Source organism: Aplidium turbinatum, chromosome 14 (genome assembly GCF_918807975.1).
Source record: "Aplidium turbinatum chromosome 14, kaAplTurb1.1, whole genome shotgun sequence".
Classification (NCBI taxonomy): Eukaryota; Metazoa; Chordata; class Ascidiacea; order Aplousobranchia; family Polyclinidae; genus Aplidium; species Aplidium turbinatum.
This window is the reverse complement of record NC_137485.1, coordinates 8463481-8491223: the sequence shown is the minus strand read 5'-3', so window position 1 is coordinate 8491223 and position 27743 is coordinate 8463481. Positions and strand designations below refer to the sequence as shown.

The 27743-nt window shown below is 37.9% G+C and overlaps 2 protein-coding genes across 2 annotated transcripts; both read right to left on the bottom strand.

The window, feature by feature from the left end:
* Positions 1-211: 211 nt before the first annotated feature.
* On the bottom strand, positions 212-12093 carry LOC145783340 (uncharacterized). Its single transcript, XM_082595191.1, has 5 exons — positions 11954-12093; positions 4825-4979; positions 1891-2133; positions 1371-1550; positions 212-1285 (listed from the first exon to the last, which is right to left on the bottom strand). The coding sequence occupies exons 1-5, from the start codon at positions 11983-11985 to the stop codon at positions 468-470; spliced, it is 1428 nt and encodes a 475-aa protein (XP_082451317.1). The 5' UTR covers positions 11986-12093; the 3' UTR covers positions 212-467.
* A 1690-nt stretch (positions 12094-13783) lies between these two features.
* On the bottom strand, positions 13784-18914 carry LOC145783391 (uncharacterized). The gene has a single exon (XM_082595248.1). The coding sequence runs from the start codon at positions 18875-18877 to the stop codon at positions 16241-16243; it is 2637 nt and encodes an 878-aa protein (XP_082451374.1). The 5' UTR covers positions 18878-18914; the 3' UTR covers positions 13784-16240.
* Positions 18915-27743: the final 8829 nt, after the last annotated feature.

The window sequence follows — 27743 nt, the reverse complement described above, 5'->3', positions numbered from 1 at the left end:
CCGATCACGCAACGCCATTAATTTGGACAGTTTTAACAACTTTAACAGATGAAGTTTGCACCGATTACGAAATGAATAGCGTTGTTAGGCTGTGCTTACCTTGAAAGATCATGCGGGGAAAATGCAAAAACAAACAATATGTCTATTGATGATCGCGTTACTAAATTCAAAATATAAATTACTCATACCAACAAATTATTTTTGGACAGAATAGATAAAAAAATGTTTATTGGTCTACAATTATTAAATCACGCACAAACGCATATTTCACTACACGCAGATGATGTATTTGTATAGTATAATTATGTAATAACTATGTATAACAAGCAGGATTTATGAAAAAGAATTAATGTAAAACGAGCATTTGATTTCATCGATTTTCATGGCTAAGTGCTACTGTCTACAGTGCATATTTAACTGCATAAATAGGCTGAACTTAAAAAAATGACTTTAGCCACTAAAATGACTCAAGGCGTAAAAATTGTAGAACTAAAGCTTCGGCTAACAGCCCGTGTAGGCGGTCTCACAGGTTCTTCACAAGGAGAGAAAATACTTGAGCTTAAACTTTTGTTGATGATCGTGTGTTTTTTGTCCGAGCGCATTGGCGAACGACAGAAATCAGATGACCACAATGGGGCCCGTGCTGGTTCATCAGAGGCGAAGACTTGTGACTGAAAGTTTTTACTAGTCCTTGTGCTTCCCGGGTTGCTGAGAGATGGACTCGAGTCGGAAGACCATAACCCGGAGGGTGGCCGGCTCTCTGGAGTTGCGCTCACCCCACTGCCTCTCTGAAAGCCTTCTGACTTGAAGTTATCATTGACTTTTTTGTTGTTCTGACGCTTCAAATGCACAGCTCTTTGACCACTTGCAATGATGACATTACCTGGAGAATTATCGGGAATGGATTCATGTCCTCTTTCGGATGCACTATTGCGGGTCCCATCGTTTAGCTTCAGTTGGGAGACGCAATAATCAGAGGACATGATCACCGGAGGAGAACTGTCAGATGCTACGTCGCAAGAACTTCCACTCATAATAGAACCATTGTAGATTTCTAATGATCGTTTCTGGCGAAGAAATTTGAGAGGCTCAACAATCTGGTTTATTGTGGATTGATAAGTTTTGCTGACTGGTGCTGTAGGAATAGTTTGTTTAGGAGCTCTGTCAAACACAGTTGATTTTTTGGACAAAGGCTTTCGATAGGGCTCTTTGACTTCATTAATTGGAGCATTTTTGTCTTGACAAAAGAGACTTGACTTAGTGTTGGCATTGGCTGGTTTGTACGCTGAAAATGCATCAAAAGTCCAATTAATATTGACTATTATGCTGATGTTGTCAAATGGGTTTACAAGATGACCACAAACCGGTACCTGTATGCGGTCTTCGGCGGACGCCCGGGCGACAGTTGGGATTTTCTGGGTAATTAGAATGCATGAATACTGACGATCGATTTGATCTCCCAGTGCATCTAGAGGTATGACATGGTGCTGTCGTTGGCCTTTCACCAGTACCAAACATTAGACTGCTACTGAACTTCTTCAAATCTACACCTGGTTTGACATAGAAAAAATAACAGCTTTTTCAACTGCCAACGAAGTTATGTGCTAATAAAATCTTCTGATAAGATTCGGCTAGCTAACTTACTACGTACTCATTTTCCATTGCGCTGCCAATCATTTCTGGCACCCACCAAAGCAGTCAAACAAAGTTTTAAATATTAAAGTTGTTGCATTAAGCGTAAGTGACAGCTTAAAGCACTTTTAAATCACTTGCTCAATAACAAAAGCTCAGCTGCTTGTAAACAAAACCATTCAATAACCTAATCTCATGCCACAAAAGGTGCTAATTTTAAACCAAAGAAAATGTGTTTTTGCAAAGTGGTGTACAAACCTTCGCAATTCGTTCTGTCCTTATTGTTTTCACAACGGTTCTGAACTTCTTTGTTATGTAAATAAGATGACTGGCACTCCTGCTGTTGAGAGATCTCAGAATTCGAATCACGTTTCTGAACTGAACTATTCTCAGTGTTGGTACTTTTTAATGAATCTAAACTTAGTTTCTTAGATCTCCCTTCCCCTTCTCCAGCTGAATTAACTTCCACATGAGGCTCTTCTTGTGATAACAGTTCCTTAACTGTGTAAAAAGCAGTATAAAATTCAATTTCAGTAAGAAGTAAATTGAAGCGATCAAGCATTTTCTCAATCAATGTAGACCTTTTCAACACTATCAGGATAAATATAGCTAACAAGCTATAGTTCTTACTTCACACACTTAATTTTGGAAGAAAAAATGTATATGCTAGGCCTATAGTACGTCCACTACAGGAATGATCAAAATATTTTTCAATGAATGAAAGCTTATGCTACTACTGGGGTACTGGTATATTGAAGAGTACTTTGGTGATCATCGTCTGAGATGGTTTGGACATATTGAACGGAATGGATGAGAATAATTTGACGAAACGAGTTTGTGACAGGAAAAATGAGAAAAGGAAGCAAAGAAAACATAAGTGGACACTGTGAATGAAGACTGGACAAAAAGAAATTATTTGAAAATTGAAAATGCCAATGACAGAGAGAAGTGGAAGAGTCACAGCAGACAACTGGTCGACCCTGACGTTTTAGAATCAAGATCAGGCTTCTTTGAAGAAAAATGGAGAAAAAGAAAGTACTGGTAAATAAATTATATGTCCAGCTGCTTGTAGAATCGTAAATTAATTAAAAGTCCAGTGGTTTTATATGACTGGATGTTGTCGTGCAACTAGTCCAGGTAGGCCCTGGACTACCTCGATGTTGACTAGAGACAATTATGGCTATTAATTATATAAAAAAAAAAAACACAAGCAGATGGTCCACATAACTCACACCATAAAAGCCTGTACAAAACACTGTTGCTGTGCAGGCATTTATTACATGAGATAAATATTTTCTTTATATTTTAAAAATGTACATAACTTTTTGGGACACCAAGCTATAGAAACCTACGATAAAACTTGTTGGTATGTAAATCTGGTACCATACTACCCATAGAGTGACATTGTTCACTTGGCATTATGCAGTGTCAATATGCACGTTAGCTGATTGCAACAGTGGGTCTCACTAGCTTATTACAGTCTTAGAACATCTTTAAAAAGTTTAGACAAGAGTGTAACAACCAATCTTTAGCCTGTTTCTCTCACTCATCTGAGACAGCTGGATGCCAGAAGAGCGATAGCAGTGGCAAATTTGTAACCATCCCTTTTCCTCAAAAAGACTTTGGATTCAGCAAAAGCTACCCTCCTTCTGGCCATCCCTCTCTGGCATCTCCGCCAAATGAGATGTCAGACTGCAATGGCCCTTTTTCCACACGCCTGTGCCCTTCTTTAAACGAGCACTAAGAAACCCACACACACAAATTATCAAAAAATAAAAACTTTATCAAAACGTGCTTGTTGCTCCAACATCAGCAAGAGGAAAGGTAAGACAGGTAGATAAGTTTGAGGCAGCCAATAACCTTTTTAATGTCTTTATATACCGGTACCTACAGACTATGATCTATCGCAATGGATCCCTTCAGTAAGTCCCTTGCCTCCTTGGAAGTTTTTTAAAGTATGGTGTGTCTGCTGAGTGTTTTGGTGTGTGGACCGCTCTGGGAGGCGGGAGCAGACGCATTAATGATGAGTCAGGTAACAATTCCATTTTATATGGAAAAATGTAAACTTGCAAGGTGTGGTGGTATCCACCTTGAACTCTGAGCATTGGGCGAAAAAAAGAAAACAAAGTGCACATTAAAAGTGTGCGCTGCCAGGGAAGATCGTTTTAATTTATCTAAAGCTCAGGCCACTAAAACCCTTCCATCAGTTGATTTCTTCAGTATAGAAACATATCGACTTAAAGTAATTTTCTTTAAGTATGTAGGTAGGCCTATTACAACAAAACTAATGAACAAATGGCTGTAATTTGGCAGCGTCCTGGAGTATAGTTTGCACTGTGGATGTGGTGCTCTAGAAATGTTGTTATTATTATTATTATACGTATACCAAAAAGTTAACAATATTCATCAAAGCAAAAAATGAATAAGAGATACAGAGAAAAAATGTATGAAAATGTCTTTCAAAAAAGTCATTTACCGTATTTATTCAACTATATATATAAGATGAGGACTTTTGAATCAAATGTTTAGTTGTTTAGCCTACTCACAAAGTTGGAGTGCAACTTTTACATGAATAATTTCAAATTTCAAAGAAATTTTGTATCACTTTACCAGGCCTGAGTTAGACTTGAATAAATACAGTAGCCTATCATATTAATGATATTAGAAAATACAACTCACTTCAAAATTAACATTACAAACGTTTTAAATATTTAAAAAATATCTTCACAGTTAAAAAATGTACATGTGTCTTAAGTGAAATAAAAAAAATGTTTGTAAATAAAATGCCAAAACGGGTGCCATGAATTACCCATAAGTATCCATAACCTACGTCAAATTACCCATAAGCCCAACCAAATTACTCATGTCATGGCAAATTACCCATAAGTCTGTTGAATATTACCAATATTCAATCAACAAATTATGAGTGACTTGACGTGACTTACGGGTAATTTGACAGACTGATGGGTATTGGGTAATTCAACCGGACGTATGGGTAATTCGACTTAACTTATGGGTAATTTAATAAGACTTAAATTGGTAATTCGACAACCTCAGGAGTCATGATGCTTATGGGTAATTCGTGAGACCATGTTAAAACACCAAAACAAAAAACCATCAATTTTTAACAAGTAATCTAGGAAGATTATGTATATAATAATAAAAAGATATTTGGAAAGATAAAAAATTGACCTGGCTTTTTCTTGCCTTGACTTCTTTCTGCTTCTCCACCATTAGAAGATGCATTTCTTGGTTCATGAAAATCTTTTGTTTTATTCACAGATATTTCTGTTGTATCTGGCCCACCAAATATGTTGCTAGAACCACCACCAGGTGGTTGAATGACCCTATTGGAAACATTGAATATCGATTTAAAAGTGATATCACTTTGCATTAAAAAGATTTCAGAAAAGTTCAATTTCTAAAAGGGCCTAAATTCTAACAAGTATGAAAACCTACCAAGCAATATTCACAAAAATTAATTTCAATACATACAGTAGAACTCGGTTAATCCAGATTCGGTTAATCCGGATCTTCGCCTAATCCGGATAAAACTGGAAGTACAAATGATTTGTATGTAATCTTCTTCTTGAGAAACAGCTTTGGATTATCCGGATTATTTAATCCGGATCTTCGCCTATTCTGGACAAAAGTTGCGTTTTCTCTATCGCTTTATCCGGATTTGGCACATTTTGCTTTGGATTTTGGCTTATTTTGTCTTTGGTAACTGTTTTCAAAAGTTTTGAGTGACTACAGATTATTCCGATACGCATGTCTGAAAATGTAACTTTTGCCAGTGTGTTCTTGCATTAGACGCAGAGTCTACAAATACATTCATTTTACATGCATACTGCATTTCAAAAGAACTCTATCACTGGGTCGCTAATGTGGTGATCGCGCGTCTCGGAATTGGCAGATGACCACACTAATGCGTTCAATTTCGGTGATTTTTACTGATACCCTTCTATCTAGGTAACGTCAGGCTTGATAGAACCGTCATCGGCTAATCCGGATCTTCGCCTAATCCGGATGGAATTGCCGGTCAAATCGAATCCGGATTAATCGAGTTCTACTGTATTTGCAACACTTTTTTGGCCTCACTCAATTGCCATTGTTATTTCAATGTTCATCATTTCAAAAGTGTATAGAAAATAAATCATTTCTAAGCTTTACCTGTCCCAATTGCCTGGGACAATAGCCAACAGCCATCTTCAATTAGAGGCCTCGTACACAACACATGCGTCACTTTTTTGTGACTGGAGGCACTTACTGTACTTTCTTCGAGGCATGGTTGAACTTCTGGTTATTATGACATAATAGTCAGAGTTTAAATATTGATTATAATTTTTGTTAGCAATTATGCTGTGGGACATTGCACTCTTGCTGGCTTAGGCTGCTTAAAAAATTAGCTGATTTGTTGTTAAAATGCCTTTAAGCCTTTAAAGTTATGTTGTTTACTAAATACAGCTATACCTTCAGAAAAATTAAGCAATGGTTTTGTTGATTCTTTTTAAGCATGAAATAGAAGTCTGAGCTAGTTTGCAGTTGAAATTTAACTGACTATTTAGTAATTCAAGTTCTATGAAGCCCATCAGTCGCTCAAATTTATAAACAACTTAAAAAGCTTAGGCTACACAAATCTGAATGTAAGGTCCATATCTAACTTGCAGAATTTGATTCCTGGATATACCTACCAGACATGATAAGTACCGTAATAAAAGAGTTTATAAATTGTAGCCAGAATTAGGTAAATGTGCTAAATGACATCCAATCATACATACATGATGTTGTAATGCTAGGCTATGCTAGTTTTTCTTTCAAGATGCATCATTATCACTATGTTTTAAATACAGTTTTAAAAAATATACCTTTATATCAATAAGTAATTTAACATGGTTCGAAAATGTTGTGTGGCTGGATGCAATGGAAACTATGACAAAGAAACTCTCTTTAGACTTCCAAAAAATGAAGAAAGTCAGTGGACCAAGAGCATTCCACATGAAAACATACCTCATTCACAACACACTTCAGTTCAGTATGTGAAAGGCATTGGCCGAAAGACTATGAAACTGTTTTTGTTAATGAGCGAAAGAGACCAAAACAACCTCGAAAACTTTTTCATTATGTTCCTCAAAGCGAAGTTCTGACACCCCAAGCAAACCTCGAACAACGGCATAAGTCAATGTCAAGCAGCAGAAATACTATTGGTGATGAAATGGAGACGTTTTTGCAAAAAGACCGTATTTTATCATTTGAAGATCTTGTTAATAAACTTGGAAAAAATGAGGTTGATTTTGGTTTGAGTTCATCCATTGTAAATTATACAATCCCTGACCAGTTATACGTGCAAAGTTTAGTGCTTAAAGTCTTAAAATATTTGTCCTTTGAAGAGTACTATTATGGTATCAGGCACACCATAAAAAGTTTGTCTTTCAATCATGTTTGTGTCCTGGATAAAGTGTCAAATCTTATTGAAGCAATAATTTTTTAAACAACATCACCACAAGCAACAAGCAAGAAATTTTACTGCAGCAAATGTCCAACATGTCTTTCACTTCCATTGTGGAAAAAATATACACCTCAAATGATAGAGAGAGCTTTTGAATATGTTTCAATGTCTCGTTCACTGTACCTTACGGGACGATCAAGACAATCACCCCGACAATGTCCCATTCCTGCTAATAAGATCGCATCGCAGGTAATAAAAAATGGGATATATAAGCCGTGTGATCGTACCTCCGATCGGTTTGTTACCAAAGAAGTGAAAAAGCTATGGAAGATCAACACACCCGACCAGGAGAGCATTTCTAGCTCCTTCTCACGGAGCGAATTTAATGCTGCCCTCAAGCACCTAAAACCTGGTAAGGCCCCTGGTCCAGATAGGATATGTCCAGAGCTTATCATGCACGCTGGTTATGTTCTAAAGTCCTGGTTATGCGATTTCCTGTCGTCCTGCCTGCGCCGCCTCAAGATTCCTAAAGTATGGACAAGATCTCTGGTCGTCGCGATCCCTAAGCCAAACAAACCACTAGACGATGCAAAGAGCTATCGCCCCAGCTCCTTGCTCTGCATCCCTTTCAAGATCCTTGAGAGACTGATCTACGCTCGTGTCGAACCAATAATTGACCCACTGCTTCCCAAAGAACAAGCTGGATTCCGACACGGGAGGTCAACTGTAGACCAAGTCACACTACTAACTCAGGATATTGAGGAGAGTTTCTCGGCAAAAAAGAAAGCGGGGGCTGTCTTTATCGACCTAACAGCAGCCTATGACACTGTTTGGCACCGTGGCCTAGTCTACAAACTACTCCGCCTACTCCCTGACAGGCACATGGTCAAAATGATCATGGAACTCATCCACAACAGGAGTTTTACCCTTACCACCGGAAGCGGAAAGCCAAGTAGACTGCGGCGACTCAAAAACGGTGTCCCACAGGGATCAGTCTTGGCTCCCCTCCTTTTCAATGTCTATATGCATGACCTACCATCAACAACATCTGACAAATATGCATATGCTGATGACTTGGCCATCTTGCACTCTGCAAAAGACTGGCAATCATTAGAAATGACGTTGAGCCAAGACATGACGACCATATCTGGATACCTTCACCAATGGAAACTGAAGCTCAGCGAAAGTAAAACTGTGACGGCAGCCTTCCATCTCAACAACAGGGAGGCAAATTGTGACCTGAAAGTGACCGTTAATGGCAAAATTTTGCCGCCCTGCCCAGAACCTACATACCTTGGGGTTACACTTGACAGGTCACTCACATACCGTCACCATTTACAGTCACTACGCAAAAAGCTGACATCTCGCGTCGCCCTGCTGAGACGTTTGGCAGGCACAACTTGGGGTGCAGGACTGCAGGTGCTGACACCTTGCGCACTACAACCCTGGTGTTGGTCCACTCCACTGCTGAATACTGCGCCCCTGCCTGGTGCCGCAGTGCCCACACCCGTCTCATCGACAGCCCAATCAACGACGCATTGCGAACTGTAACTGGATGCCTGCGCCCAACTCCAACAGAGTATTTACCAATCCTCGCAGGCATCCAACCTGCTGAGCTTCGCCGAAAGGGAGCCCTTATACACCTGGCTCGCCGGGCGGGGGATCCTAACCACTTGCTTCATGCAAAACTCAACATCCCACCTCAGGAATCTCCCTGGCAATTAAAGTCAAGACACCCCATTGTGCCAGCTGCTGTTGAATTACTACATCCATTCAGCGATCATGCCATCAGCGCAGCACATTTCATGGAAGACAATTGGAATGCAGCGTGGTGTGCCACCGACACGAAACTACATCGTTTTATACCTCACCCGGTGGCGCGCCCCCCTGGTATGGACCTGCCTCGGCCGACTTGGATCAAGCTCAACGGAAGCCGAACCGGAGTCGGTCGCTTCCATTCCAACATGCACAAGTGGGGTTTGGCTCCCTCACCGGCCTGCAAATGCGGCGCGGAGGAATAAACTGCTGACCATGTCGTTCTCGAATGTCCGATCTATAAGGCACCAAATGGAACGCATGGTATAGCAACGCTGGACGAAGCTACACTCACCTGGCTCTCCATCACCTGCCCTGAAATTTGATTTGATCTGGTCTCAAACGAAAGAAGAAGAAGAAGTTCACTGTATATACTATAGTTGTCTTCGAAAAGATTTCCAACTCCCATGTATTTCATTGCTCACAAGATTGTCAAGCAGAGTAAATCAATTAGAAGAACTACTGTACCGTAACTTTTTAAAGTGGTATTTTGACAACTGCATCGATGTTCGACTGTTCGTCACAGCAATGTGGTTTGATTGATTGATGAAATTCCTGTGAAGCCTGCCTTGACATATCAATACTACTGTATAAGCCTTGAACACTCACTGCAACAAACAATGTACCAGCCTCATTTTGTAATCATAAATCAATTTCGCTATCATAGCATCCTCAGTATGATCATGTCAAGAGCAAATATAATAATAAAATTCTTCAAAGGTTTCAACTTTAGGTATTGTGGCGTAACAGTTGCATGTTCCGCCACCATGGAAACAACTAAACAAATTATATAATCAAGTAAATCGACTACTATGTACTGTACGGTAATTTACTAATGATGAAACGTAACATGTAAATTTAAATAAAAACAATAGAGTCTATAACTTTCATCAATTGAAGTAAAAGATAACTAATGTAATATATAGCCTAGGGTTGCCATACCGTCCGGAAAATTTCGGACATGTCCGGAATTTAGGGTTAAATTTTGCGTCCGGAAGGAATTTTAAAAAATATTCAAATGTCCGAAATTTTATGATGGGCGTTTTGGGGGAATTAAAATTGCAGGAATAATCCTGTAAGTTAGGGGTGTCCTAGAAAATTCGCTCAGCCAGCTCATTTTATTGCATCTGCAATCGTACTGTGCACACTGCCAATCCAGAACATTGTTATTTCGTACCGTGTGCATTTTTTTTACTACGAGATTGTACGGAATTATGATGTAACAGAGCGTTTTCCTTATCAATAATGTTTACCACTTAGAAGTCAGTGTTACTATTTTAGTCTTTTTAAAACCAAATCTGTTTTTTTTTTGCAACTGTTTGGTTTATTTTTTTTTCTTGTATTCAAACAAGAAACTTCTCTCTCATAGCAAGACTCGCTGGCTCTCCTTGTTTCCTGGAATTTCAAGATTGTTAGAAATGTTTTCACCCTTGAAGTCCTACTCTTTGTCACAAGAACATCCACCAATAGTTATTAAACGGGTCTTTGAGAATGAAATGAGCGAGTTATACCTTTGGCATATGCACTCACTAATGTCCGTGTTTCATGGACGTATTCAAGTAGTTGAGAGAGAAAACAATTCCGTTGCAGAAGTGCTAGAAAATTTGGAGCTGGTTCATAAGGTGCTTGTCAAAAGGAAGAATGAAAACTTTATGTCCTTGAAAGTTAAAAGGCTTTTAATTGAAAAAAGAGAAGAGGGATATGAAAATGAATGTAACAATTTTTTTTCCGAAGTTGCAAACCTCTATGAGAGATGCTTGGAGTACCTGTGCAAAGAGTTTGCTTGTTTCAAATGGATGACCTTGACCGAGACACCAAGTTGGAAGGATGCAGAGCCTTGCCTGGAATATATTATTGGTAAAGGGGTTAATGTGGACGATGCAAAGTGCTTTGACCAAATCTGTAACTTGAAGCAGTTTGTGAAAAGTTACCTACAGGACGAAGAATTTATTAAATTGCCAACGCATAAGAAATGGTGCAAATATTTCGATCAGTCTACGAACATCACATGCCACTCAGAAATTTTAAGGATTGTACAGTTTTTCTTTGCTGTTACATCCCACAATGCCAATGTAGAGAGACTCTTTTCACTGATGCAAAGTCAGTGGACTAAAGAAAGAAACAAGTTGAGCGTTGCGACTATGAAAGGCATATTGACTCTTCAATATAATTTCAAAAATATGTGCTGTAGTGAATTTTTCTCATATTTGAAATCACACAAGGCCCTATTGAAGAGAATTAGATCTTCAGGAAAATATGCATGGTCAGAAGAGTAAATTTGTAGTGACTTGACTTACAAGCGTGTCTTTAATTTGTTTTAAGCATGTAATTGCTGTTCTTCCTTTTTCGGCACAACCTAATTTTCATTATGATTTTTTACTCTAAAGTTGAGATTTTTTTCAATGACGGTCCGTAGCTATATTTAGGGAGTGCTTACCTTGCCTGGTGTGAGATTCTGCTCGTGACAGAAGACAATACCGTACTTTTCATTTTGATAGCTGGCGCTTTAGCATGAGTATCGTACAATGTTTGCAGCTTTAGCATTTCGGTAGCGCATATATATGGTCTTATGAAAATAGTCATGCACTGTCCGGAATTTTGCTTTTTCAGATATGGTAACCCTAATATAGCCTAAGTTTCATGACTCCAAGCTCGCATTATGCGACTACACAGACATTGCAGGTCACTTATGACATCACAGTTTCTGCTAACTGTCAGATTTAATCAATCGCCTTCAGTCATTGCCTCCAATCGCGCATGTACAAGACCTCTATATAAAGAAGGTCATGCCTAGGATCAACACAGTTCGGTTTATTTGTTTTTTTGGTGAAATAAAAGTATTCAAAACACAAATAATTTGCACAACAAGAATGGCTGCCCTGAACAGAAAATCAGTCGCTTTTAAGATTGATTTAACATTTGTACGGTAGACGTTGAATCAATGTATAAAATGATTGATTTGCAGTTTAAGAGGAAGCATCAAATGGTCACCAAAGTCAGCTGCCACCCAAAATATTTTTCAAAAGACAAAGCGCTCTGCGCGTGAATATGACTTACCTTGATGTTGGTCTTTGGCAATCGTAGTTCATTTCTTTAATTTTTCTAAATCTATAAAAGCGTTGAGTCTTGATATTGCGTTAAGATATTGAATTGAAATTAGACAAGTTAGCTTCAAATTGCTAAAAATGAATCAAGTACACCCCAATTGGACAAAGTTTTCTATGACGTCATAATAACCAGCTGATCAGCAAAAAAATGCGGCACCTTTTAATTTTTTTAAAAGTTTGTTAAGGATATCAGGAGGAAGCAGATTAATTTTCGTTGGTATAAATTCGTATTCATTAGCTAGTGCCGTTGCGAAAGCAAGTAAATCCAGGTTTGAATCAAATAGTCAAATTTTATCGATTAAAAAACAAAGAAAATTTGGTGCAGGTGCTCAGTTTGTGTTGACACCAAGTGGAATACTAGATCAATCAATCAAAGCCCTTTACACACAAACTGCACGAGTTGGTTGGCACTTCAACATGCTGATATCCAATTCAACCACGAACCATCAGATGTTACGTTGTCCGTCTAATTGTGACCATTCCAGCTTTCAGTCAGAGAGTTGATATAATTACTTTGAACTTTTGTTTGGTACTACAATAAGTTGCCTCAATAAAGTTTCTGGGAATAATTGTAAACGAGCATTTGTCATGGAAATCTCATATGGATATCTTGCTTCAAAAAATAAGATCAACACTCTGCGTGACAAAAAAAATTAAGCCTTTCCTAAACAAACAAGCACTTCTCTCCATTTACCATTCTCTAGTTGAGAGTCAGATATTATATTGTATCTCAACATGGTGTCATAAAAACAAAACTACATTGCAAAAGCTGCAACGTACATGCAATAACTTTCTTCGTATTGTATTTGACATTGACCGCAGAGAAAGCATAAAAGGTGTAGGCTAATGGAATTCAATAATTTAAACCACATGAAAAATACAGAGATTGCAACTTTCATGTTTAAATATTCAAAAAAGCTACTTCCCACAACGTTCAATGATATAATTATGTGTAAACAATCAAGTAGCCAAACAACAAGAAGTAATTCTCCTTATATTCCGATATATTGCAGAATTAACACTTGCAAACAATCAATACGGTACATGGGGCCAATAGTTTGGAACAAGCTTCCCCCTACTATAAGAAATGAATGCAAAACTGTAAAAGGCTTTAAATCAAAAATGAACAAGCTAAATCTTCCTTGAAATAATCCTACCTAAGTAAGTTATTACATGCACCAAACTTACTAATATTTTTTTTTTTGCCCAGAAATGATAGGCCAATGTGTGTAGATTTATTTGCAAAATAGTAAGGTTGTAAGTACTCCTATACTGGCCTTCTGGTTCTTGTGTTTTTTTGTCCACAGAAGTTCTACAGAGTCTGCAGAAGTTTTTCCATCCTCTTCGACCAATCGCCATCTTTCGGTGAAGCGGTGGCCATGTGCTCCAACCAGTTGTTTTATATCAATATCTTGGACTGTATCGTCATGCTATTGTCTGATTGTTTATCTATTTTTCTAACATGCCGAATTGGATTTTTTTTCTCACTTTTGTTATGGTTTAACGTGTAAAACCTACGGTAACCCAAATTTATCATATTACTGTGACATGCCACTACTACATCCCAGCTGGCGAAGCCTGTCGTTTTTGCATTAATTCAACGTTTACTAACGTTGGATCAGTGTGGAGGTGACGAGTTTTGCTGACTGGGGTCTAAAATTATCGCTTTATCAACACAACTTTTATCAAAGCACGCTTGATATCTTCCTTGACGTCCTTGATACCTTGACGTTATCAATCAATTGGCTTATGATGCGGTAGTTTAAAATAATCACAAAAGTTGAATTTCAATACTTTTATTAAAGCTAAACAACATACATCTCACTATGCTACAATACATACAAAATTAATTTCAAGTTATTTTACATGTTACTGGCCTACCAGTACAGCAAGCAAAGATTAGACTAATTGCTACATATTCGATACAAGGTACAATAAATTGTAACGCAGTTGCAAACAGTCGATCTTGTTCAAAAAGACAACGTGAAACTATACTTCGGTTTCAAAACTATATAACTATAGAAAAGACTTATCAATAATATCGAATAACTGCGATCCAAGAGAAGACTTGGTAACATAAACAATAAGTTGTTCATAGCGACTGCCATGTCAATTTGACATAAAATTTTAGCTCTTTCAAACGCTCATTTGTTAATCTCTTGGAAGGACGCATGTTCAAAAGTTTAAAACGCTTTCAATAATTTTAAAATCTTGTAGGTTCACTTCTTGTTTCTTGTAATTCACAGAAAAATTTATTATTAACATCATGAAGAGATGTCATTTATTTGCAAATTTTTACTCGTCTAATCCAATTTTCGTATCAATATACGATATCGTTTTTCACTTGACCTACAGCTACAATGTACAATATAAGCCACAGCTGACATCTGCGATCAAAAGATCGATAAAAAGATGAAGTCAGACAATACAATAATGAAGAGACACGCAGCTATGAATATTTCAAGAGGCATGAATAATTGACAATTGAAGTTTGCTTTTTCTCAAGTGGCATTGGCTAAACCAAATATAGAAAGGGTTACGACAAAAACAGAAAAGCAAATACAGTTTGCAAATAAAGCAACAAATATTTACACGGGCACTGTTAGTGTTTAATTCGCAAACGTATAATTTATGGTATATTTTAACTAAGTTTTATCTATCGAACTCCTCAATATCCTTTGGTCAAAAGTCCAAATAATGCAATCGCCGCCATGACATCTAATAATTATCACGACGCTAATGATAACTGCCATATCCAACAACCTTTTAAAGTAAGCAGTTCCGTTAATAAAATCAAAACTTTCGGGCACAAAACAATAGGTTTGGGGCCAACCTTCAGTTCCCTCTACTGAAACTAACTCTTGGACACAGTTAATAAGATATAATCTCTATACCTAAATTACTGTACGAATAAGTAGATGACAAAGCGTTAGAAAACACAAACAAAACCTAAAACGATCTTCACGTGTACTACGGTGTACAAATTGATAAAATTAAAAACACTCTTTAGCAAAACCAGTAATAGCCTATAATAAGTAGCAAGCAGTTAAGTAACTGAAACTTCGGTTAACAGCTAATTTAATTAGAATAAGAAAATCATGATCAAATTTATATTATATTTGCAACCGAAGTATTGAAGACAATGTCGTCACTAAAATCTGATTTAACACATGACTTTGTTTTACATTATTAAATACGACAAATTACACAATAGTGCTTTAACAACATAACTCCATGCACTGATATAAATTTCTAGTCAAATACATACGTTATAAAGTAAATGTCAATCACAGGATTAACATAGCAAGATCAACACTTAAATGAAAAGCAAACGAATATCGCAATCAAATAGGCCTACGAAGAAAAAAAGTTGAAGATCTAAAAAAGTACTTGGAAACCACACACCTGTCTTCAAACTGTCAGCAATAAACAACAATCTGTGAATACAAATTATACGATATATTATTAGATACGCTAATGATCAAAACAGCTTTTAACTCTCGATAAGACAATCAAATGATAAGCAGAAAAAAACGATTTTTGACACGTGTTCAAGTTCAACTTTTGGTCTATTTGAACACAAATGCAACTACAAAACATACAATTCGTTGAGGATAGAATTATAGATGTAAACAATGCAAAAAAGATTATACGGATGCAAAACCGATAACAAATTTTAATGTCAAATCAATGGGCTTCAATTGCTCTGTACATCAACACAACCTTTTATAAACAAATTAGCCTACTACATTAAAATTACAACCACCTAAGCATGCTGTTGGCATGCAATGATGCTCATAACTTGTTTATACATGAACACACCAAAAGTTTAGAAAAACTTCAAATGAACAGCAACAAACGTACAAAAAAAGCCCACTGCTATCTATTGATGAGAAGCATGTTTAATTTTGTTTATGTGTTTCAATTCCTATTACTGTTTAGTTGCACATAGCCTACAGATTGTACAACATGTTTCTTGAAAGCATACAACTGGCACATGATAATACTAATTTGTAATCTTTCAGTACAATTCAATCACAGTAGTTAAATTAAAAATACTAAAACACAATCAAATTGCGGCTTTTTCTCAACACAAGATCAATTGTGACATATTAGAAAGTGGGACTCAAATTCTCTGGATTATTTTTCAAGAAAAATTCCAGATGCCAAATTACAGACTAGCACAAGTGTTTTAGCTCATATTATAAGAAACTAGCGGGATAACACTCCAAATCAACTACTTTGATTTTTTCGAAGCTAAACCTTGTTTAAGTTTTTTCAAAGTTTTGCGCTTGATATTGTTGCCTTTAGCAATGTTGATTTTCTTGATCGAGTTGTTTTTCTCAGCAAATTCAACTAAATGAGCAGCACCATTGTCAGAGATGCCATTGCCAGTAAAATCTATTTTTTGTAACACAGACCTTTTTGTCACAAGGTCAGAGAAGTGCTCCATACTCTTGTCATTGAGTTTATTTTCGGATAAAGTGAGAGTGGAGAGATGACGGTTTTCACCAGAACATAAAACTTTCCACAATGGCTCCAAGCAGTCTCCAGTTAGAGAATTACTATTTAGGTGAAGGGTGGTAAGACTTGGATTCACAGATAAGAAATCAGAGATTGCCTTAATTCCTTGTGAGTCAATTCCCGTTCTGTTCAATGACAAACACTGCAGAGATGGGCTTACACTTTCATCTGAGGTTGCACTGGTGGGAGAAATCAATGTGAGTTGATTAAATTGCCGTGGGGTTTGTTTGGGTGTCGTTTTTTCAGTTGGTTTTTGCAGTAATTTCATGCCACTCATAAACTGCTTCATTTCCTGACCGCTGATGATGGTATCATCTAGCAATAAAGCATGTAAATGTTCTGCCTGAGCAAGCTGCAGCAAGGCATCTACACAAACAGCATCATTTCTTCCAACTTTCACAGACTTAAGGTTTGTGCAAAATGTGGCTGCAGTTTCCAAAATTTCTTTTAGATCCTTTTCAGCAAGCCTACAGTTGTACAGAACTATGGATTCAAAAGAGAGAGAATCTTCTTTGAGGAAAGAACATAATTCGTTTATTTGGTCTTCACTTAGCTTGTAATTAGAAGCATTAAAAGTACCATTTTTATTCATCAATGAGTGTATAGAAGCCTTCAAAGTGGTTGGACTTTCATGAACTGCTTGTTGTTCCTCATCTGAAGAACTGGAACTGTCAGAGCTTACCTTTGACGAGCTGGAGTCTGAAGAAGAATCACTTTTCTTGTGCTTGCGCGAACTTGCAGTGCTTGCCTTAGAGTGGTTACTTTTACCTGTATTGTCTGAATCATACAAACTTGATTTGGATGATTTAGAAAAGGTCGGTGAGGTGACTCGTGGCTTGGGAGATGGAGTTCGACTTTTATGTAGATTTTTGCTTGTTAAGCTCTTTGGTGACACAGCTCCTTGATCTTCATCGTCAGTAGGAGTTAAAGAGCTGACGCTACTCTCATCTGATGACTCATCTGAAGATGCAAAGCTGTCATCATATTTATCTTCTTCTTTGACTTTATTGACTTCAGGCTTTGTCACAGGAGGTGACTTTTTCTCTTCATCGTGGAAATCTTGCTTTGTAAAAGTATTTGGTCGTTGAGCTGACTGATCAGCTGAAGAACGAAGTCTGCCTGAAGCTACTAAGCATTTGAAACATGGGTGAGCTCCTTGTACTTTTACAAATCCAAAATGGCTTGTTTTTGCACCAAGCTTATGACCCATTTTGTGCTTGTATTCACAGCATACACTCAACCTTTCCACCATTATGCCATTCAAGTAAAATGTCAAAGAAAATGGAAAACCTCGGTGGCGCTGGGAAATAATAGTGAAGTTATTCCCCTTCAACAGCTTTCCACGGTAAACACAAAGGTTTCCTCCTCCACAATGTTGCTGATCCACTGTTACTTCATCCCGAGGATCTTCTTTCTCACAATCCAAGTTTACAATTTGACCCAAATATTTGAAGGTCATTAAGCATAGAGACCGAGACTGAGTTCTATAAATCATAGGAGGTTCAAAGCGATGGAGTGCTAACGAGCGTTTATTTGTCGCTCTTGGATAGCTACTTCTCTCTTCCCTTTTACTAAAAGTTTCAGCAGTACTTGCAGAGCGACGCTTTTTACGCCTAGAACTTTTTGGCTTCTTGCTCTTAGGAGGTGGCAATAATTCTCTTGAAGCTGGATCAAGCACAGGAACAGTATATGGACTTACTCCACTTCCCAGATCATAATTTGAAAGATTCAGTGTAAATGTTCGTAATGCTTCTTGGTCAAGCTGGCTTAAATACTGGTTGTCAATTTCTACATTTGGGTATGGGGTCTTTATTCGGGTAGAACGTGTGTTGTATGGAGAGTCTCCAGGAATAGCAGGATATCCAACACTTTGAGGAAGCTGACGTGCACTCATACTCGGAGGATTTGATGAAGACTGCTGAGATGATTGCTCAGCAGGAGCAGTGTGTGGCCTTTGCTTTTTTTTTGTACCAACTTTTTGTGAAGATGGTGACAGCAATGGTAAAATATCCTCATCCCCCCTTAAAGCTCTGTCAGCTCTTACTCTTCGAACTCGTTCAACTTTTCCAATCTCTTCTAACTGTCGTTTTATCTGCATTTGACGATGTCGTTCCATGTCTAATGCTTTATGAACAATAGCTTGTGCCAATAAATCACGCACATGTCTCTGGTGCTCTTTGCGTGCATTGTTCAGTCGGAAAACTTTTTCAGACACAATTTCACCTCTTCGGGTTACCAAGCCAGATTTTACTAAATGCTTTCTCATGCGACTATTGCTGAAGTAAGCCGTCAAGTTTGGATCAGACAAGCTTCCATAGCTTGCTAATGGACCAGGATCGACGTGACTCATTTCTGTTGAAAATGTCGTAAAATATACATAGCAAACATGTAAAATATATCCTAGAAAAACAAAATGTAAAGCACTATGAGAAGATATGCACTAAGTAGGGTTTGCTACTATTGGGAGAATCCGATTTGGAGAAATACCTATTTGGAGACAGCATTTTTCGGAGAAAGCTCCGGTACGGTACCTTTTTTATACTGCGGACTACTTTAAGAGAGGTGTTATATTTCCATATAAGTTAGTGGAAACTAAAGTTTGGAATATTAATAATGTAGCAACAAAATAAACCAACAAATATTAACCACATGTCATATTAATACATCTCTTTCTAATATGTCCATTGTCCATTGGTAGCAAATCTAGTTTAATCAATGCTTGTAAATTTAGAAAGTGAAAATTTTACTTGATTGATTGAATCTTTATCCTCAAACTAGGAAAGCTTCTTGCAGAGCTTAATCCTGGCGGTTTTGCATACTTGTAGAGGCTTTGAATCACTAATGCAGGCCCAGTCACTGAGATTGACAGAGTAAAGTTTCTGATTGTTGAAGTCTTGTTGCCGGGGAATTATTCCATCCATTAGATGCCGCTTAATGGAGAGCAATCCTTAACGTGCGTTGCTCATGCGCACACCCCAAGAGTCGAACCAGCGCCGCTTGAGCTTGAAGTTTTTTCGTTCCAGAAGTGACGCGCTAACCAACTGAGCTATCGGGGCAAACTCGCAGAACACTTGTAGCAGCCTACGGTACAACAATGCTGTTCAAGTAAATTCTTGAATTTATCTGGTCGGCCTAAGATATGGTAAAAGTGAAGAAATAAAGTCTAAAACACTAAACATTTTAAGGAACTGATTTTGAATTTTGTAGCCAACATACTTGAAAACTGGTATAATTAAAGCAAACTTTCCGATGCTATAGCTTAAATTTTTCATACAAACTAACCTTTTGAGCTAAAGCATGTTCAAAGTTACATGTTTCTCATTCAAACAATCGTTTATTTTGAATACAGGCAGCTTACTATGCGAAGCACCACAAAACAGTAGTAGCCTAACCAATAGAGCTGGGCAAGAGTTATTAAAAGCTAAAGTAATTTAATGCAATAAATCTGGTGTTTAAATTTTATTTTTCACTAGTCTTCACTACTACCTCATACATTAAATAATCTTACATTACAAACTCTTGCATTTTGTTGTTGCACTAGCGCAGAAGAGAGACATTGGTAACTTGACAAACAAGATAAGTGAAGCGCGCTTTACGTAATGGTTGCCATAGCATTGGATTTGTGTGCTTGAAGGGTTTCCAAGCCAGATAAAAAAAAAATCATTTTTGTCGAGGGTTATCAAGTAACTATGTAAACGGTTGATAACAGTTTGAATTCTACATCATTTAATTTTTATTTTTGTGAGGCTTTTTCATGCTTTGTTTTTATTTTTTTGTGATAGCCTACAGTTAGCAAATCTAAAAACTTAGGTTACTGTAGTCTAATTGCAGCCTATATAAAACCAAAGTATCTGGAATTCGGAGATTAAATCACAAAGGTAGGCTATACATGGGCTAATAATCAGGGTTGCATTCCTGGGGGGGGGGGCTTAACCCCCCAAAAAACGAAAAGGCTTGATGTAGGGGGGGCTCGTTCAAGCTTCCATTTTTCAGCTTTTCTGGTTGAACAACAACTTCTCGACTGATCAAGTAACACTTTAACAGCTTTCTCACAACAGAACTGCAAAAAAACACGAACATAAGTTGATAGCAATCGCCAATTATCACTTTTGTCAGAAACTCTCCAGACTGGGATATCAACTTCGTAGTAGCTAATCGTCATGTCAAATGGACTGTTAATTCTCTACTTCAAATAAAAAAAGCTATTCAAGAAGGAAAGTATTCGTTTGATGAAGTTGTTAACTGGAGTCCTGGAAGTACAAAAAACTACTACTTTAAAGGCACAACATTGGACCAGTTCAAAGCTCGACGTAGAGACTAGCCTACCCTTCTTTTGATCGTAATCAGTTTATTCAAGCTTTGGTTGAGAACATTGGAAGCAGGATGGTGGACACCAACAATGAAAATTCTGTGAAGAGCTTGGAAATTATTGTACCAGAATTATGGCCTGCTGCAGTCGAAGTTCCATGGCAAGAAGGGGAGCAGAGATTACGAAAAATAGAGGAGAGATTTCATGTCATCACTCCTATTTCCGATTTTCGATTGTATGTTGACAATCCTTGTCATAGGCTATACCAGATACGATAAAGTTGCTCAAGAACGCAGTACCGTAGCCTACTAAACATGATTGCTATAAGTTCTGCTGAAGCCGAACGTGGATTTTCACAAATGAACTTGGTCATCACACAGCTACGATCACGGCTGACCATATCACTTGTTTCAGCATTGTTGTTCATCAGCATCAATGGACCACCTCCTCATTTATGGAATGGCACTGCGGCAACTCAGAAGTGGTTGCAGACTCATCGGTCGGCTGTGGATGTTCAAGTTAAGCATTCTAAGCTGCCCACATTGAATGAACTCAGATCTCCGCAAAAACTGTTTGCTGGCTAAAATCAAGGACTGTCGTGGTGCTTTAAACTTAGCCCATAAAACCAAAGACCTGGCAGACAGGCTGTTTGTTTTGTGTAATCTCGTTTGCACCAACTTGGAATATGCTTTTGCTGTAATTGGAGTTTTTTAAACTGTTTTTTAATAACTAAATGAGATTTTAGTGTAACTGTCAGATTGGCAGCTTATTGGTTCTTATAGCCTATAGCAAATCTGCAACCACAAGCGCTCATTTCAAGAATTGCATTTCCTTACTTTCCTATTGCAGTCAATGTTTTTGCAAGTGTGCTTAGGATTGGATCATACAAATAAGTTTACAGTTGAGTTAAGAGATTGGAATTAGCTCATGCAAATCGAGTTTCAAGTGTAGGCCTACGCAGTAAAAAAAAAGCAAAGGAGATTGCAGTGAAGCAACCAAGCCAAATTTCAAACTTATAATTTTATATCGGATTCAACCACGCTTTCACGTTTTGTTGCTTCTACCTTTTTCTGTACTTCAAGCTATGTTTTAGCATGGGTTGTTTTTCGACATGATGTTCAGAAGTAAAAACATACTGAACAGTGTTTCCTTTTAAAAAAGGTAAACATTGTTGGGTAAGCTACACCGATTGCTTATACATACTTTGTCTATAACAACACAGCTAAGTGTTAGAGCCCCCCCCAAAAAAATTTTAGGAATGCACCCCTGCTAATAATGTATGGCCTACATAAGATATACATTGCCTTTACATGTTCTTCGGGTTCTTTTAATGTTCAATTAAAACAATTCTTCTTTATCTTTAGAAAGCTACCTTTTTCCTCGAGAGTAACTTACCCTTGGACGGGCCTAAAAACTGAAAAAAAAGTCTGTGTATTATTTGGCGCCCAATGATATCTGAATGGTGTATAGGCCATTATAATGCATTTTCATTCATTCCGTATTCAAAGAAGGTCCAATTGGACATCATTATGTTTTTGAAGAAAACTCCTCCATTGTTAGTTTAAATTATCTCCTTCCTTAATGAACATGCCAGAAATTAACCCTTTTTGACGAAAAACGCTTTTTTAGGCCTCAGTTCAGTTTTTTTTTTATTTCTGGGCCTGGTGCCTTTCATGTGTAGCTATAGGCTGCGTATTATAGGCTACTTCCAACGACCTTGTCTACAGCACAGCATCTAGGCTACAACTGCATTGAGCCTCAGATTCTACGACGTCATAAACTTGACAACATAGCCTATGATAAATTGACAAGATCTTGACAACGGTACAACGTAGCTGTGTAACCTATGAGATTTTGATAGAAGTAGCCTAAAGCTGGGGTGAGAAATCATTTTTCCACCAGGGTAAGTTAGGAAAATGTAATGCCAACCGGGAAGGCCCCAATAACAATAAAAGCTAATTCATATTTTTTAGGTTTTACTAAGTTAGAAAGCCACTGTAAGGAGGCTAGGCCTAGCCTCCATGCAGATATGAAATATTATTGCAAATATCGGAAACTCTTGCCGATCTTGGTGACCGTGCCTGCGTCACTGGTTCAAATCCTCTAAAAGTAGGTTATGTCAAACTGCTCGGATAACACGCTTTCAAAGAAGCTTTCTCAGTCCAAGGATATAAATCCTCTCAACCAGTGGCGGCTCGTCCATAGAAACTGCACAACTGCAGCACCCCCTGCACATTCCAGCATTTTATTGTTTTTATTAATTTCACGTTTTTTTCTCATTTTCTCTATAGATCCTACCGACTAGAAGTTTCATAATTTCTGGATTTTAAAAAATATTATGATTTTTTAAGTTTCATTTTTGGAAGCTCTGAACTGCAAGCTCTGCAGTTTCGATCTTATAAAAGAAGAACAAAGATAAATTGTGACGTCATTTTTGGCTGAGGTTGCTTTAAAATCCCACAATTCCAAACTGCAAATTTTGCAGTTGCTGGTCAGGCTAGCTACTGTTGCAAGTATACTTCATCGTTTTCAAGCACGATATTAGGTGGCTGCAACTTATGCTGTTACATGGTTAGACTAATGTGCTTTGCTTTCTGCACAAAAACATAAAGCTTAGACTAGGTTAGCCCTAGGCTATCATTATTGTTGTTACACCTAGGGTTCATTGCTAACTTACGATAATAAGCTAAGGCAAAAGGTCACATGCTAAAACAGCCTATTTAAACTTGTTGAACATCATGAATAACCCTTTAACTGCTACAGTGCTACGGGCTCTTTAAAGGGCCCGAGCCTTAAAAATACACACCGTTTGCAATCACCATAACTCTGGTTTTTGTTTGCCAAACTGCATGGATTTTACTTTTTTAGAAAGAGGAAGGCTTGTAGCCTATTGTCTAAAAGTTGAAAAAAATTACTAGGTTTGTATTTGAATTTTTTCTGCAATTTTTAATCATTTATAGAGAACTTGTATTTTTTGTGCAAAGTGAAGTTTATGCGGTTCTTGGCTTCGCATAACGCATGAATATTACCGTGACAACGTAGAAACCTAAACACTTGCCTGACATCTAGCGGTAACGTTTACCGCAGTTTGAAGTGTTTTTTAGATACAGTAGGCTATCTAAATTCTAAACGGAAACAAAGAAATAAAAACTAAACACAAAATTTTTGTAGCTTGTCAGAAATTTAGTCATTTAAGGCATTTTCAATAAAAATACACAACATTTGTAAACATATTGTAAAAGACTGTTGAAAATGCAACAAATTTCATGTTTTGATTTTTTTTCTGGCAGTTACCGTGATCAAAATAGCCTACAGCAGTTCAAAATCAAAGCCTTGATCAAGCTAAATTTTGAAAACTGCATCGAAAAAGCGTGGCAGTTTTAAGTGCTCAAATAGCCTCAGAATTTACGAAATACCACTAAAATAAGATAAAATTTTATGGGGAGCATGCCCTCATACCCTCCTAGCTTGGCATCGCGGCTTTGGCGCTCGCTCTTTCAAGTAGCCTATACCTCCGGTTGCAGCACCCCCTGTTATAAATACCACGAGCCGCCACTGCTCTCAACCAATCAATAGCCAATAGCCTATAGATGTAAAATAAAAAAACTTCTTCTTCTTATTAAATTAGCCTATATGCCGACTAACGTCAATGTTGAAATACAAGCTAATGAGAATGCGGCAGCCAATTGGAAGAAGATATTAAAGGAAAATAGCTAAGAGCTACCGGTACGGTACACAAAGTTTGGAATATTGCGGCATGCGCGTAGCACGCAGCCCCGTGAAAGAAATAATTTCTCCTGTCTTCACCATTTAGCAATATAACTAGGGGTGGGCAAATTCAGGTCGATTTTTCAGGACCCATTTTTTCTAATGCCATTTGGGCTGGTAAATATGAATCCGTTGATTTTTTTGCTCTATGACGTCATAATAGGTTGGTTCAGTGGCTATTTTCAAAATGGCGGCCAAAAATCGCTATTTTGCTCTCAGGACATACGAGTGAGACGAATATACCTGTGCAATATGTCTAAACATATGTTTTGAGGGTCAAAGATTACAATAAAAGCACTTTTAGCTACCTGGCATGACACCTTCTTGTATTTTTCTGCATAAAAGATCATTTTTAGGTTATTGTTTGTGTATTTATTACGCCAATGATCGTTTGAGCTTCTTGTTATATGCAACCATGTTACTAGGAAGATTAAGAAGGCACTTTCAAACTGCATGGAAGTTCACGGATATTCGTTTTTGTACTTTTAGTTCGTGGCTGTTGTCAACTTCCGCGAACTTCGTTCACTGAACTTCACACATGAAGCGAACATGGCGCGCGAACTTCTGTCAGCTCAAGAAAATTTACATGCCAATTTTTTGTTTCGCTGGGTCCAGGTTCTTAGGCTAGGCTATTGAGAGTTTTGAGGTTAGCGGCTTATCCCGTTGGTGTTGGCTTTTGGTGCTGCAAATCCTGCCGTTCAGATTTTTTTGACACTGTGGTGGTTTAGTCAGAACGATAATGTTTTCCATTTTTGTTTGCAAGCTATTTTGCTTTCTGTGTGAAACGAAATGAGCAACAGAGTCGAAGAGGTAGATCTCCACCTTTATAGGAAGTTACCGGTATCTTGAGCTGAAAAAAACTTCTGAATGTGATGTAACAAAACCTTATACAATCGCCATATTCTGCCATATCATAGTGGTCTACCACAAGAACCGTTTGAATTGGGGGAAAAACAGTTCCGTGAGCTTCCGTCAACTTATGTGTAGTGTGAAAGGTTTTTGATTTCAATTTCTGTGAACTTACGTGTAGGTGTAGTCTGAAAGCGCCTTAGATTTCTTCTTTGTGTAATTTCATCATATTTACTGACCTTAGGCTCCTTTGTCTACATGGTGGCCGGTCGATTGGTCAACAGACTCGCTGTGTCGACAGCTGTGTGTGTGTTCACGCTGTGTCGACGGTCGACAGTCATTTGGTCGAGAGACATTTGGTCGATAGGACGTCTGGTCGACAGACAATTGGTCGACAGACAATTGGTCGACAGACAATTGGTCGACAGGACATTTGGTCGACAAGACATGTGGTCGACAAGACATTTGGTCGACAGACATTTGGTCGACAAGACATTTGGTCGACAGACACTTGGTCGACAAGACATTTGGTCGACAGGACAATTGGGTTAGGTTAGGGTTGGGGTTAGGTTAGGGGAAGTTAGCCCTAACCCTAAAATGAATCGTTCTGTCGACCAAATGTCCTGTCGACCAAATGTCTTGTCGACCAAATGTCCTGTTGACCAAATGTCTGTCGACCAAATGTCCTGTCGACCAAATGTCTTGTCGACCAAATGTCTGTCGACCAAACATCTTGTCGATCAAATGTCTGTCAACCAAATGATTGTCGACCAAATGTCTTTCGACCAATTGACCGGGTACCGTCTACATCCAGGTTGACTAGTTGTTGCACTAAATAATGCAATATAGGTAATTAATAATGAAAACTGAACGACGAGTGAGAAGTGAAAGCAGAAAAGAACTTTTTGGATTTAATTACACTGAAATACAGGAATATAAACCCACAGGAAAACTAGCTAGTGGGACTGTTGTAATTGGACGAATGCTACAGCTATGCAACCGACAAAAGGAGAAGCAAGCCTTAAGCAGGACTGAAGCGAGTAAAGTTGTAGCTAGAGAACTGTATTGTATTGTAATTAAATCTGTTTTGGAAAAGAAAGCACGCTGGAAATGGGCAAGATGCTCAGAAGAAGTCAACAGCGTGAAAAAAATGGAATCGGACTTTCTGGCTACTGTCGAGGCAACAAAAAAACTTTCACTGATTAAAAAAGCAGATCTAAAGAACAAGAAGACACGAAGACCTTACGTCAGATCGACTTGTGCAAGTTGCATGGCGGTCCAGTTACAAGTACATCGCTTGATTTATTGGAATGTTTGAGTGGAAAACAACTTTTAGCCGAAGTTAGCCATCTTCGACTAACTATAGCACCCGAAATTCGACAAATGAGACGAGTTAAGGCGACTGACGGACGATACCGGGTTGAAAAATTTGGTGCAGAAGAACTGAAATCCTCCATTAAAAATGTACTAAAGCCAGTATCCAACATTACGACGACTGTGGACTCTCTCTCTCTTTTGAGCAGAATTATATGACCTGGCATGTGTAATTATGCCGGAACGATTGTCAATGAGATATTCGTATGATTATTTTCTGTTAGATGGTGAAACACACTAAAAATTTTTAATTTTTCATGTAAAAAGCGTTTTTTTTCGTACTTTCAGATGATATCGCCACAGCAATGCAGTGAATCGCAAAACTGAGTTAATTTTTAGAATCTACGCCCCAAACAACCTATATTTAGACATATTACATGACCCATATGATCAAATCTTCATCCGATTGATGGAAAATATCAATTTTTCAGCGGCCATTTTGAAAATGGCCGCTGAACCAACCTATAATGACCTCATAGACAAAAGAACTCATCGGATTCTTATTCAGAGAGAAAAATGGCCATGAAAAAATTGGGTCCTGGAAATACTATGATCAAAATGCCTTTATTTGCCCACCCCTAATATAACGGTATAACGATATAACTGATATAACGACCGCTGCTTGGAATACTAAAGATTGTAGATCAGGGGATGCAAAACTACATCCGCTTTTGGCTTATCCGCAACACTAGCCTAGAAGGGCTACGTTTTTTCTGATTTACAAAAGAATGTACTTTTTGTGAGTTATGTAGCCTAATAAGAGTGAAGTTGGTGGTCACAGCGGTAAACCCTGGGAAAATTGTAACATAAGATTCCCGGATCCGTTCGTTTGTATGTAATGACGGAAAGAAACACTCTTCTGGAAACGTCTATTTGAGAATTGTATTTCTGTAAAAATAGTCTCAAAGCTGTCGAA